The 13,771-nt window shown below is 40.3% G+C and overlaps 1 protein-coding gene across 1 annotated transcript; it reads right to left on the bottom strand.

Annotated features, from left to right (window-relative positions):
• Positions 1–6,788: 6,788 nt before the first annotated feature.
• On the bottom strand, positions 6,789–12,127 carry LOC139134909 (homeobox protein otx5-like). The gene is made up of 3 exons (XM_070702001.1): positions 11,821–12,127; positions 8,740–8,939; positions 6,789–7,871 (listed from the first exon to the last, which is right to left on the bottom strand). Exons 2-3 carry the CDS (start codon positions 8,932–8,934, stop codon positions 7,080–7,082), a joined length of 987 nt encoding a protein of 328 aa, XP_070558102.1. The 5' UTR covers positions 8,935–8,939; positions 11,821–12,127; the 3' UTR covers positions 6,789–7,079.
• Positions 12,128–13,771: the final 1,644 nt, after the last annotated feature.

Genomic DNA, 13,771 nt, shown 5'->3' on the forward strand with positions numbered 1-13,771 from the left:
GGAGTCATCTCAAAACAATAGATCGGAGAGGAAAACCTTCTCTCTGAAAACGTGTTCATTACTTTAAGTTGCTGGTTTGACTAACCTAATTAATTAGCATAACGACATTTGCATACACAAGTACCTATGATTGGTGTAACTTCACCGGTACGCCAAATGATACCCTCTGTCAATTGACACTCTGGACAATTAGTTTGTCTTTTTGAAGTTTACCGTAAACTCTGCTAAGAGATCGTGAAAAAGTGAAGTTTAAAAACTTTGCCTAAGGGGATACACCTGCCTTCAGTACGGCATATGACTTCCGTTCACGGATTTATTGACTTGTTATACCGAGGTAAATGTGCATATTTTACTACGGTTACAGTTCAAAACTAGTAAAATTCACAGGCACTTAACATGTCGCTTCGCGATCGGTACTGATTCACAGTTAACCGACAAAGTGAAACAGTACCGATCGCGAAGCGACATGTCGCGTGCCTGTGGTAAAATCAATCTTGCTTTTTACCAAATTTGAAAGTGACTTGACCGCAGGAACCTCGGTCCCTTGCAGCTACATAACACGTGTTGTCCTTTCAAATTACAGAGGGTTGAAATGTGAATACAATTTCTGTGTTATCATTACGGAGTAGGGTCTTTAGTTCTGCTTTTTGTTTCGTGTCATCAATATGTAAATTTGTCACACTTACATGTAATACATCCCTACCAAATGGAACTAAAAACCAGGTGCGCATTTTACAGGTATTGCAACTATTCCTATACACTTTTATTTGCACAACTATTAACTTTAAGTGAAAGTATTCACATAGTTATCTTTCAGGCTTTCGTCATGGTTGCTGCATTCGAAGTGACTGCATAAGCTGCAACTCTCGCAAGCATCGCCATGTTGGCCAAACCACAGTCCCTTCACGGTGCAATCATTGACACCTGGAGGAGACATTTTCGGAGAGGGGGGTTAACAATGGTAGATCGAGCACATTTGGATTTTAAAAGAAATCCCGCGAAGTATCAGGCAATAACTCGTCGGTATGATGAAACGCACAAGCTTTCGTCAAAGCGGTCACTGCATGTGTCAATCTGTAAATCTCTCAAATGGATATTGTAAATCTGATACATACGTGATTTGCATAAGGGAATGTGCTTGACCAGAAGATGTGACATCAACCATAAACAGCAAAATGACCAATTTAGCGTTCAGTACCTTTGAATTTTACATTACGATAAATCAAACCCCCTCTCCGTAACGGTTACACAAACTGTCCAAAGCTCGTCGTAGCACAAAGTTGATTCTTTTATAATTTTGTGAATGATAAGCGTACGGTGCCGAATGTGATAAAGACGTGCGCAAATACAAGGAAATACCTCCTTTTGCATGTTTTGTAGTAATTTGAGAACAATGATCAGTTATCCACCGAATTAGGCCTAAATTAGTTATAAGCCATTTCAAACTTTCCTTGAACGGTTACGGCAAAGACTTGTATCGAAAGTAATCTTTTTCAAACTCCTAGGACATGTTTTGGATGGTAGCGGACAACAACTTACAAAATGTTTAACACAGCAAATTTGCATTTTACTACGTGTACTGTGGGACATATTTTGAAGCACGCATTCGTATCAACGAGTGGTGTTGTTGAACAGAAAAAATATTTCTAAAATTGATAAGGACACAACCTCTCACCAAAGGTAACTGCTTGCGATCTTTCCGTTGTTTTCTGGAACCATTAAAAGTGAAAGAACACTTATCAGAGATTACACGTTACGCGATGTATTTTTTGTTTTTGTTTTTCTGGCATTTGTTAACGGCGAGTGACGTCACCTTGTTGTTTGCAGATGGAGGATCCATAGAAATCGTATTCCTTGACAGTGAACTTTGCACAAATTAGTCGAAATCTGTCAGTTCAAACGAGCGTTAGACTGTGTCCGAGATTGATCGAACAACAAGCTACGTCACTGTAGCCTATGTCTGGATTTAGCAAGTTCAAAGTTTTATCTCAATGCGTCCACACATTTTTCGGGCTTTTTATTAGCAACGATTGTAAGCATACTAGACGAAAGACAGAGTGGGATCTGATACCGATTTATAGATGGGTTACTATTGCGCCAGTGATTTTGATAATTAAATACATGCGCGAGAGACATTTTGATACTGAGTAAGCAATTGCAGAGGGGTATGAAATTGGGTGAAGGGACTGCCTGTTGACAATGACAAGGTGGGTATCTCTGTCCATGGTACGCTTGTCAAAGTGAAACAAAAGCAATTAGGTTCTAATTTGGAGGTGGCGTTATAGCCTTGTCGTCAACTTTCCCTCAAATAATAGTGCATTGTTGTATTATTTCGGCGAACGCTCTCTCTCTCTCTCTCTCTCTCTCTCTCTCTCTCTCTCTCTCTCTATCTCGTGTGCCAATGGTATCGTATAAAGTCTACCTTCCCTTGTACATCTCAGATTGCCAGTGTAAGAACCGTCCAAGATCATTGGGTCTCAACGGTAGACTGGAATTTCAACATACCCCTAATCATACAAGTACACCGTTGCATTTTATATCATACAACAGAAAATAAGATTTCCTCAACTTTTACCAAATGTATAGGTACTCAGTGACCGGAATAGCAAAACAGATTCATAAACATGGTAACAGTGCTCTCGAAGGGAACCGCATCTTTTCTTCAAGTGGGGTTTCCTTCAGCTCTTGCAAAGGTTTCGTGCATACACAAGTACCTACGATTTGCGTAACTTCGTCGGTACGCAAAACGATACCCTTTGTCAATTGACACTCTAGACAATTGGTTTGTCTTTTTGAAGTTTACCGTAAACTCTGCTAAGAGATCGTAAAAAATTACATTTCATATTTTGCCTAAGGGAATACACCTGCTGCAGTACGGTATATGACTTCCGTAAACTGATTCATTGGCATGTTAAACCCAGGTACATGCTCACATTTACTGTGGTTTCAGTTCAGAAAAAAGAAAAATCAATCCCATGATCTTACCAACTAGTGAAATGACTGCCGGGACATCGGTCCCATGTAGAGAACAGAACGTGTGTTGTCATTTCAAATTTCAAAGAGTTGAAATGTGAAGATGTCTGTGTTATCATCACAGAGTGGCGTCTTTAGTTTGGTTTTTGGTTTAATGTCGTCATTGCGCGACTTTGTCGCAATTAATATATCCATACCACAATTAACTAGAACCCTGGAGCTTGAGATATTTTCTAACAGGTGTTGCACTTTCATATACACAGCTTTATTTGCCAAACTATTAGAGTGAAAGGATTAACGCAGTTATCCTTTCGTCGTGGTTGCAGCAATCGAAGTGACTGCATAAGCGGCGAACCTCGCAATCATCTCCATGTTGACCAAACTACAGTCCCTGCACGGTGCAATCATTGACACCTGGAGGAGAAATTTTCGGAAGGGGATTAACAATGGTAGATAGAGCACACGTGGATTTTAAAAGAAATCCCGCGAAGTATCAGGCAATAACTCGTCGGTATGATGAAACGCACAAGCTTTCGTCAAAGCGGTCACTGCATGTGTCAATCTCTAAATCTGTCCAATGGATATTGTAAATCTGATACATACGTGATTTGCATAAGGGAATGTGCTTGGCCAGAAGATTTGACATCAACTACGAACAGCAAAATAACCAATTTAGCGTTCAGTACTTCTGAATTTTACATTATGATAAATCAAACCCCCTCTCCGTAACGGTTACACAAACTGTCCAAAGCTCGTCGTAGCACAAAGTTGATTCTTTTATAATTTTGTGATTGATAAGCGTAAGGTGCCGAATGTGATAAAGACCAGCGCAAATACAAGGAAATACCTCCTTTTGCATGTTTTGTAGTATTTGAGAACAATAATCAGTTATCCACCGAATTAGGCCTAAATTAGTTATAAGCCATTTCAAACTTTCCTTGAACGGTTACGACAAGGACTTGTATCGAAAGTAATCTTTTTCAAACTCCTAGGACATGTCTTGGATGGTAGCGGACAACAACTTACAAAATGTTTAACACAGCAAATTTGCATTTTACTACGTGTACTGTGGGACATATTTTGAAGCACGCATTCGTATCAACGAGTGGTGTTGTTGAACAGAAAAACTTATTTCTAAAATTGATAAAGACACAACCTCTCACCAAAGGTAACTGCTGGCTATCTTTCCGTTGTTTTCTGGAACCATTACAAGTGAAAGAACACTTATCAGAGATTACACGTTGCACGATGTATTTTTTGTTGTTGTTTTTCTGGCATTTGTTAAGCGTGAGTGACGTCACCATGTTGTTTGCAGATCCATAGAAATCGTATTCCTTGACAGTGAACTTTGCACAAATAAGTCGAAATCTGTCGGTTCAAACGAGCGTTAGACTGTGTCCGAGATTGATCGAACAACAAGCCACGTCACTGTTGGCCTATGTCTGGATTTAGCAAGTTCATAAGTTTTCCTTCAATGCGTCCACACATTTTTCGGGCTTTTTATTAGGGCAACGATTGTAAACAGAGACCAAAGAAAAAGTGGGATCTGATACCGATTTATAGATGGGTTACTATTGCGCCAGGGATTTTGATAATTAAATACAAGGGCGAGAGACATCTTGATACTGAGTAAGCAATTGCAGAGGGTGTATGAAATCCGGTGGTGGGACCGCCTCTTGACAATGACTAGGTTGGTATCTCCGTCCGTGGTACGCTTGTTAAAGTGAAACAAAAGCAATTAGGTGCTAATTTGGAGGTGGCGTTAACGCCTTGTCGTCAACTTTCCCTCAAATAACAGTGCGTTGTCTCTCTCTCCCTCCCTCCCTTCCCCTCTCTCTCTCTCTCTCTCTCTCTCTCTCTCTCTCTCTCTCTCTCTCTCTCTCTCTCTCTCTCCCCCCAATGGTATCGTATAAAGTCTACCTTCCCTTGTACATCTCAGATTGCCAGTGTAAGAATTGTCCAAGATCATTGGGTCTCAACGGTAGACTGGAATTTCAACATACCCCTATCATGCAAGTACACCGTTGCATTTATTTAATAAAAACAGAAAATAAGATTTCCTAAACTTTAACCAAATGTATAGGTACTCAGTGACCGGAATAGCAAAATAGATTCATAAACATGGTAACAGCGCTCTCGAAGGGAGCTGCGCCTTCAGCTTTGGAAAGGTTTCGTGCATACATAAGTACTTACGATTGGTGTAACTTCTTTGGTACGCAAAACGATACCCTTTGTCAATTGACACTCTAGACAATTGGTTTGTCTTTTTGAAGTTTACCGTAAACACAGCTAAGAGATCGTGACAAATTGCATTTCAGTACGGCATATGACTTCCATAAAATGATTGAATGACAAGTAAAACCCAGCTACATGCTTAATTTACAGTGGTTTCAGTTCAGAAAAAAATAAAATCGATCTCAGATCTTACCAAATATGAAAGTGAAATGACTGCCAGGACCTCGGCCCCTTGTCGAGAACAGAACGTGTCTTGTCATTTCAAATTTCAAAGAGTTGAAATGTGAAGATATCTTTGTTATCATCACAGAGTGGTGTCTTAAGTTTGGTTTTTGGTTTCATGTAGTCATTGCGCGACTTTGTCGCAATTAACACATCCATACCACAATTAACTAGAACTCTGAGCTTGAGAGATTTTCTAACAGGTGTTGCACTTTCATATACACAGGTTTATTTGCCAAACTATTAGAGTGAAAGGATTAACGCAGTTATCCTTTCGTCGTGGTTGCAGCAATCGAAGTGACTGCGTAAGCGGCTACCCTAGCAATCATCGCCATGTTGGTCAAACCAAAGTCCCTCCACGATGCAAGCATTGACACCTAGAGACATTTTCGGGAGGGGGGGGGGTTAACAATGGTAAATCGAGCACACGTGGATTTTAAAAGAAATCCCGCGAAGTATCAGGCAATTACTCGTCGGTATGATGAAATGGACAAGCTTTCGTCAAAGCGATCACTGCATGTGTCAATCTCTAAATCTGTCAGATGGATATTGTAAATCTGATACACACGTGATTTGCATAAGGGAATGTGCTTGGCCAGAAGATGTGACGTCAACCACGAACAGGACAGCGAAATGACGGATTCAGTGTTCAGTACTTCTGAATTTTACATTATGAAAAATCAAAGTCTTTCTCCGTAATGGTTACACAAAATGTCCAATGGTTAGCTTCACCGAGGAGCGTTAGTATCAGGACAAAATTGATTCTTTTAAGGTTACTATGCAGAATTATGTGATTGATAAATGTGCGATGCCGAACGGGATAAGAGCGGTTTGTTATCATAGTCGTGCAGTAGAGCTATATAGACAAATCTACCTCTCAAACTATTCCTTGTCGAAATAAAAGTAATTGTAAGACCGGCGTAAGTACTTAGAAATACCACTTTGGGCATGGTATGATTTGCCAACAATGATCACTTAATTGAGTTATAACCCATTTCAAACTTTCACGCTACATTGGACATTTGCACTGACCAAGTGTATAGGGAGAAGTAGTTGCCGGCCATACATAACAGATTCATACACATGATATACAGCGCCCTCAATGGAGCTGCACCTTTTCTTCCAGGCGTTTCCTTCAGCTTTTACAACGGTTCCGTGACAACAGAACTTTTTAAGGTGAGAACCACGTGATTTGTTTTTTTGTCAACATATGATTTAATTTTTATCTAACAAACTCACAATTATGCCGGGTCATATTATCTCCACTCACAGGTGTGCATTCGTCACTTCTCGTATTTTATCAAAACAAGACATTGGACTCGGACACGATGGGACATACACAAGACGACAACACAAGTAAACTTCAAAAATTTATTAGCATGCTGTCAGAAAATTAACTTTACATAGCAACATCGAAAATCGGATCGATTTATACAAAATATCTGCAAAATAGTAAAATTGGAACATCTGTAGTACTTTTGTATTTGCAAAGGAACATGTCAAACGTTTTAAATATCGATTCTAATATTGACTTTTACTCAGTTTTTAACAAGTGAAAGTACTAATTGTTATTTGGTATATGATCACAAACGTTTTCAAATAAGCGTTGATGCAATTATCGAGTGAAATCATCAACTGAAATTTACATCTCAACGGAAAAAGGCGGCGTCAATCACTGGCGGATACAGAAGTTCGTGATTGGTCGTTGAGGGCGGCGTGCATCCCCAGTAGCTGGAAAAGTTCGACGCAGGGATCGCGTAAAACGACGAGCTGTAGTAGACACTTGAGGATGATTCATCCGACTGCAATGGTGAACTGCTGAATGTCGAAGACACTGATGGGCGGGGACTCGTTGGATGTGCTGCATAAGGCTGGAAGCGACTTGGATTCCGTGGTAGGCTAGTAAAGCCTTTTCCATGACTAGTTGGCCTCGCTGGGTACTCAGAGATCGAGTTCAGTGTTCCATGCACAGCCCTCGGTTTGTGCAAGTGACCTTGATGTGAGGCGGAACTGGCAGGGCGAACGTTAAGAGTGCTGAATGTCACAGGTGTGTACGGCGCTGTCGCTGGTCCTCTGCTGTATCCACATGGCTGGTAAGGTATTGGAGCGTGAACGTTGGATGTGACGAAGGGGACACTGAGTTCGGATGAAGAAAGCGGCGGAGGCGATATCGGTGTGAAAGTGTGTTCGACTCTACTTGTGATTCCTGACGACGTTACTGATTGCGAAGTAGAAACGCAGCCTGCCTTATCAACTGAACCGATACTTCTAGCTCTCTTCTTGTGTCTTGATGGTGGCGGTGGTGATGATGATGATGACGACGACGGTGTTGAAGGCTCCGATGATGTTGACGGTTTACGTTTCTTCTTGGCTGGTAAAGAATCTTCTTCGTCTTGTCTGCTGAACTTCCTGATTCGGGCTCGTTTATTCTGAAACCACACCTGTAAAGAACACAAATTAATTTAACTCTTATTTCCCAGGACGCCAGGATTACATCAAAACATTTCAAAGTCTCCAGCTGTGTTTTTGGTTCAGAAGCAGAGTGCAATTGCTATGTGAAGATTTGAAAATGCCCCTGCTGCGTAGATTTCAAACATTGAATTTCATAACTTGCTGTTTGAGATAACTAGAACAAAGTTTTGACCGTTATGACCAAATTTGCAGAACAAGGGCATAAAATGAAACTTAAGAGTGAATGAGAATAAAAGCCCTAGGAAAGTGTTAAACTTTACTGCAGCTACAGTGGTGTTGTCAAATCTTTCTTATGGCTGTATCTTTGGTGTGGGTTAACTTTCACCACAAATGAATAGTAATAACTGACCCTATAAATACCACCACGCTGAATGGGATGTCTAACTTCTCATGATATGTTAGAAAACATAGGTTAGTTAATCTGTCTTTGCGCTAAAGTATGTTGAAATATAAAGAACACGAATAATGCCAAGTAAAAAAATGTGTTTCCGGCAACCTAGCCTACACCCAGTCTCTTCGCTTTTGGCCTTCGGAGTATGGTCGGAGGCACGGAGACCAAAGCGAAGAAATAGGGTCAAGGCTACCGGTAACCCGACCTACCCTATTTAAAACCCCCGACCCCGAACTTGTTTTTCTCACTTTATAAAATCACGCATGATTTTGCCGATTTTTCCTGTTTTTGATGGGTCACAATGAAATGTTTCTGATTTGTTGCACTTTATAAAGAGCAAAAGGCGGCCAGTACACATGGAACAAAATAACAACCGAAATGATTTTGAAACGGTGGCGACTTTGTCCTTTCAGAAAATCAAATCATATTGTATAGGTTGTACTTACTTGTACTCTTGCCTCAGATAGACCAATCGCTTGAGCTAACTCTTCACGTGCCACGATGTCAGGATATGGTTCACTCTTGAAGACCGTCTCCAGGGCATCCAGTTGATCTTGGGAATAGACAGTACGCCCTCTACGACGTCTATTCCTTGGCGGGCCAGCTCCGCAAATTGGGCGAGCACCAGTCGTTGAATCCATTGCACCTTGATAGGATAAGAAAGTTAAGGAATTAGCACAACAAATTCTTAATTCATATTGTTCATATTCATATTGTTCGTTCACTTAAGAAATTATATGAATTTTTTTCATGATTTTATTTTCAAATCAACGTTGGTTCGTGTAAATGTGCTGACTGAAGGACATGTATTGACGTATCAATGCTGCCTGATTTTGACCATGACTACATATTTTATATATAAACGGGTGCCGCATCCATAAAATGGCGCCCCATAGAAAAGTACAAAAATGCAGTATTTCGTGCACATATACATTGTAATCATCAAAGAAACAAGCATGATGCCATTTACTTGAATGCACCCACCCGATGGCCGACAGTATGTTGTCGTAATCTTTATTTTCTCTATCATATGATTGGTTTTTGAAAATGGCAGGAAATCTAAAATGATGCCACTTTCGACATATGACAGTGTTATACACTTTTTCAGTCTTTAATGAGTCTTATTCAAAGAAAACTCTTGGAAAACAGGATATTTTGAGATCGGTTTATTACACATTCTCAGCTATCGGGGCTTTAATCTGTTGACTGACTATGTTGCGGAGCTACGTAATGTTAGCTTTGGCATTCTGGGAAAACTTTGACACCGAATGGTAAGGCACCTATAGGATCGTATGCCAAGGCAGTTGTATAAAAAACATGGGAATACGTGGCTGCAGTGTACGGCACACTGGCCATACCAAGCTAATTGCCATAGTGCATGGCTTGTCTGGTTATTTAATTTGGTAGGTTTTCTATTTGCTCTAAACCAATAGATTACAGTAACATATCTGGGCACAGCTTTCGAGTAAGAATAAAGGACTATCCAGGTGTCTGCGATTTTTTCTCCGCGTCTCCATTCAAATTACAATTCCTTAAAAACGCCTTAGTCTTACACCTTCAATGTACATAACTAAAAACCAAAGGCATATAAAAGGAAATTCCAGACACGGATTTAAAGGATATTACAAGACTTATCTTGCAGCGAGTTCGCTACAGAGAGGAAAACCCGATTTTTGGAAGGTTCAGCAAAAAGTTTGTCGCGTGACTATTATGCAAATAATGACTGCGTACTGTGCACGGTCGGATTTCCCAATATCAGGGCTTTCAGAACATATATACTTTATTGGGGTTTGGGACTTCTATAACTGAGAAAAATAAAAATCTGCAATTTGGTATGTCTCTACAGTACTTATGGCGATGTCAGTGCCCGTTCAGATATTGAACCTGACGAACGACGTATACGATGACCTCCAAAGTCGACTAAGCTACATTATGATACTTAATCTTTGAGTTCATTGCATTGTGACGTAGAAATCTATACATTTTATTCGTCTTGATTTTGAGGTGTTATCAAGCATCTGTCATGTAAAAACTAATTGGTTATTGATAGCGTGAGCCCGCTATTAAAGTAGCAAATGGAGTCAACTTGATCAGCCAAAAAGGCTTTCTAATGGTAAAAGACGAGTCTTTGAAAACGTTCGACACACAGACCGCTCGTTAGCTTGGTAGTCTGCTTAGAAGATCGATTTTCGACTTGATCTATCGATCCCGTAGCCGATATGCCAGTGGATGACATATCGACAACGGGATCGATAGATCGAGTCGAAAATAGATCTACTTGGCAGACTACACGGCTAACGAGCGCATGTGCTTCGAAATGGCAGAAACAATTATTGGACAGGATTTCACACGTGGTGAAACGGTATCTTGTTTTTCAGAAGGCTTGTCGAAGAATGTTGCAGTCTTCAACCCTTGTTCTCGCATCACTAGTTGCTGACTATTATTTACATGGTGTTAGCTATTTTTTCAATCGAAATTTCTGTCAGGCCGGTCAATTTGCTTTTAGTTAAAATAACCCCCCCCCCCCTCAGTGAAGCGTGCTTATGGATGACATGTGGTTATTTGATTAGGCTAATCAATAAAAATATGGCCTTTAAAATAGGTTAAAACGACCGTTAACTCAGAAGTTTCCTCTTGTACAATTCATGCTAAGGGAGCTATAAATACGAAACGACGTCTCTAGACGTTCCGGCAGCGAACATTAATGCCCAAGTCAGTACTTTCTGGCCACAAGTCGATCCGGCACCGATATTTCCTAATATCCGTACGAATAAGGCTACCATGTTACCACTAATACCGTTAAGAAAACCACATAGCCACGTCGATTAACAAACTCTAATCGTACATCAGGCCATGGAGCTAGAAACGTTTCTAGCTCTATGACCAGGCGGACAATTAATTTGTTTTCTATCAAGGAAATTGTCCGGTACCTCACCATCGTTAACGACATTCTGATCAAGGACTGTTCTGACTACTATTTGTAAAAGTCTCGCCTTTCATTATGATGTCATTTTCTAAATCACGGGTTAGTAGCGGACTTTCCATGTCAAAATGGAATATGAGTAGGTAGGATTCACCTTAATTCATGTATGAACTGTATCCATGTAATATAGATAGACTTAGCGAAATAAGTATTTTTGGGGCTTCCGACAACCCAGCGACAAAATCAACGTCGAGAAAACAAATGTTTGGAGTTCCATAGGTGTACGTATGCGGAATTTAAACTTAAATGCCTTGGAACTAAGTTACCGTCTTTAGACGGAGCAGTTTTAAGACGAGATTGCTTGGTTCAGAAACCACTCGAAGAATTTAAGGATAATTGTGCACCTATAAAACTATCTGTCAGCAATTTCCCGTGTTAAAACAGTAATTATTACGACGCTTCACAGAAACATCATCTTTCGGGACGGAAACATGAAAGCTGCGGCCACGGCACCAAGGGATTTCTGGATCATGTTTGTACCGACTAAGTATCACATTAAAGTCTACACGAACACTGATATACCAAAGAGTCTTAAGACACTCACCTTATTCGAAATGATACAATCTTTTTCGGGAGAACCAAGCTCGTCGTGGATCGGACGTTGCTGCAAGAAGTCACTTCTCTTGCCTGGAGAGTAAGCTGGAGGGACTCGCTGAAGTTCAGGCCACTGACTAACTATAGGAACTTGCTACTTCAAACCGGAGAATGTAAACTTTGGAGCGTGATGCTGAGAGCCTCACAGTTGCTGAGCACAAACTGAAGTGATGCTCAACGGCTGCAGATACAGGGTACTTATGCCTCTGGTAGTGTCTGTTGATTCCGACAATCTTTTGTCGGCATCTCGTTCTAAACGTCGATTGGCTCAGAGTCATCTCAAAACAATAGACCGGAGAGGAAGACGTTCTCTCAGAAAACGTGTTCATTACTTTAAGTTGCTGGTTTGACTAACCTAATTAATTAGCATAACGACATTTGCATACACAAGTACCTATGATTGGTGTAACTTCACCGGTACGCCAAATGATACCCTTTGTCAATTGACACTCTTGACAATTAGTTTGTCTTTTTGAAGTTTACCGTGAACTCTGCTAAGAGATCGTGAAAAAGTGAAGTTTAAAACTTTGCCTAAGGGATACACCTGGCTTCAGTACGACATATGATTCCGTAAACTGATTTATTGACAAGTTAAACCTATGTAAATGTGCATATTTTACTACGGTTACAGTTCAAAACTAGTAAAATTCACAGGCACGTAACATGTCGCTTCGCGATCGGTACTGATTCACAGTTAACCGAGAAAGTGAATCAGTACCGATCGCGAAGCGACATGTCGCGTGCCTGTGGTAAAATCAATCTTGCATTTTACCAAATTTGAAAGTGACTTGACCGCAGGAACCTCGGTCCCTTGCAGCTACATAACACGTGTTGTCCTTTCAAATTACAGAGGGTTGAAATGTGAATACAATATCTGTGTTATCATTACAGAGTAGGGTCTTTAGTTCTGCTTTTTGTTTCGTGTCATCAATATGTAAATTTGTCACACTTACATGTAATACATCCCTACCAAAATGGAACTAAAAACCAGGTGCGCATTTTACAGGTATTGCAACTATTCCTATACACTTTTATTTGCACAACTATTAACTTTAAGTGAAAGTATTCACATAGTTATCTTTCAGGCTTTCGTCATGGTTGCTGCATTCGAAGTGACTGCATAAGCTGCAACTCTCGCAAGCATCGCCATGTTGGCCAAACCACAGTCCCTCCACGGTGCAATCATTGACACCTGGAGGAGATATTTTCGGAAAGGGGGGTTAACAATGGTAGATCGAGCACATTTGGATTTTAAAAGAAATCCCGCGAAGTATCAGGCAATAACTCGTCGGTATGATGAAACGGACAAGCTTTCGTCAAAGCGGTCACTGCATGTGTCAATCTGTAAATCTGTCAAATGGATATTATAAATCTGATACATACGTGATTTGCATAAGGGAATGTGCTTGGCCAGAAGAAGTGGCATCAACCATAAACAGCAAAATGACCAATTTAGCGTTCAGTACTTCTGAATTTTACACTATGATATATCAAACTCCCTCTCCGTAACGGTTACACAAACTGTCCAAAGCTCGTCGTAGCACAAAGTTGATTCTTTTATAATTTTGTGATTGATAAGTTTACGGTGCCGAGTGTGATAAAGATCAGCGTAAATATAAGGAAATACCTCCTTTTACATGTTTTGTAGTATTTGAGAACAATGATCAGTTATCCAACGAATTAGGCCTAAATTAGTTATAAGCCATTTCAAACTTTCCTTGAACGGTTACGACAAGGACTTGTATCGAAAGTAATCTTTTTCAAACTCCTAGGACATGTCTTGGATGGTAGCGGACAACAACTTACAAAATGTTTAACACATCAAATTTGCATTTTACTACGTGTACTGTGGGACATATTTTGAAGCACGCGTTCGTATCAACGAGTGGTGTTGTTGAACA

Source organism: Ptychodera flava, chromosome 6 (genome assembly GCF_041260155.1).
Source record: "Ptychodera flava strain L36383 chromosome 6, AS_Pfla_20210202, whole genome shotgun sequence".
In the NCBI taxonomy this organism is placed as follows: domain Eukaryota; kingdom Metazoa; phylum Hemichordata; class Enteropneusta; family Ptychoderidae; genus Ptychodera; species Ptychodera flava.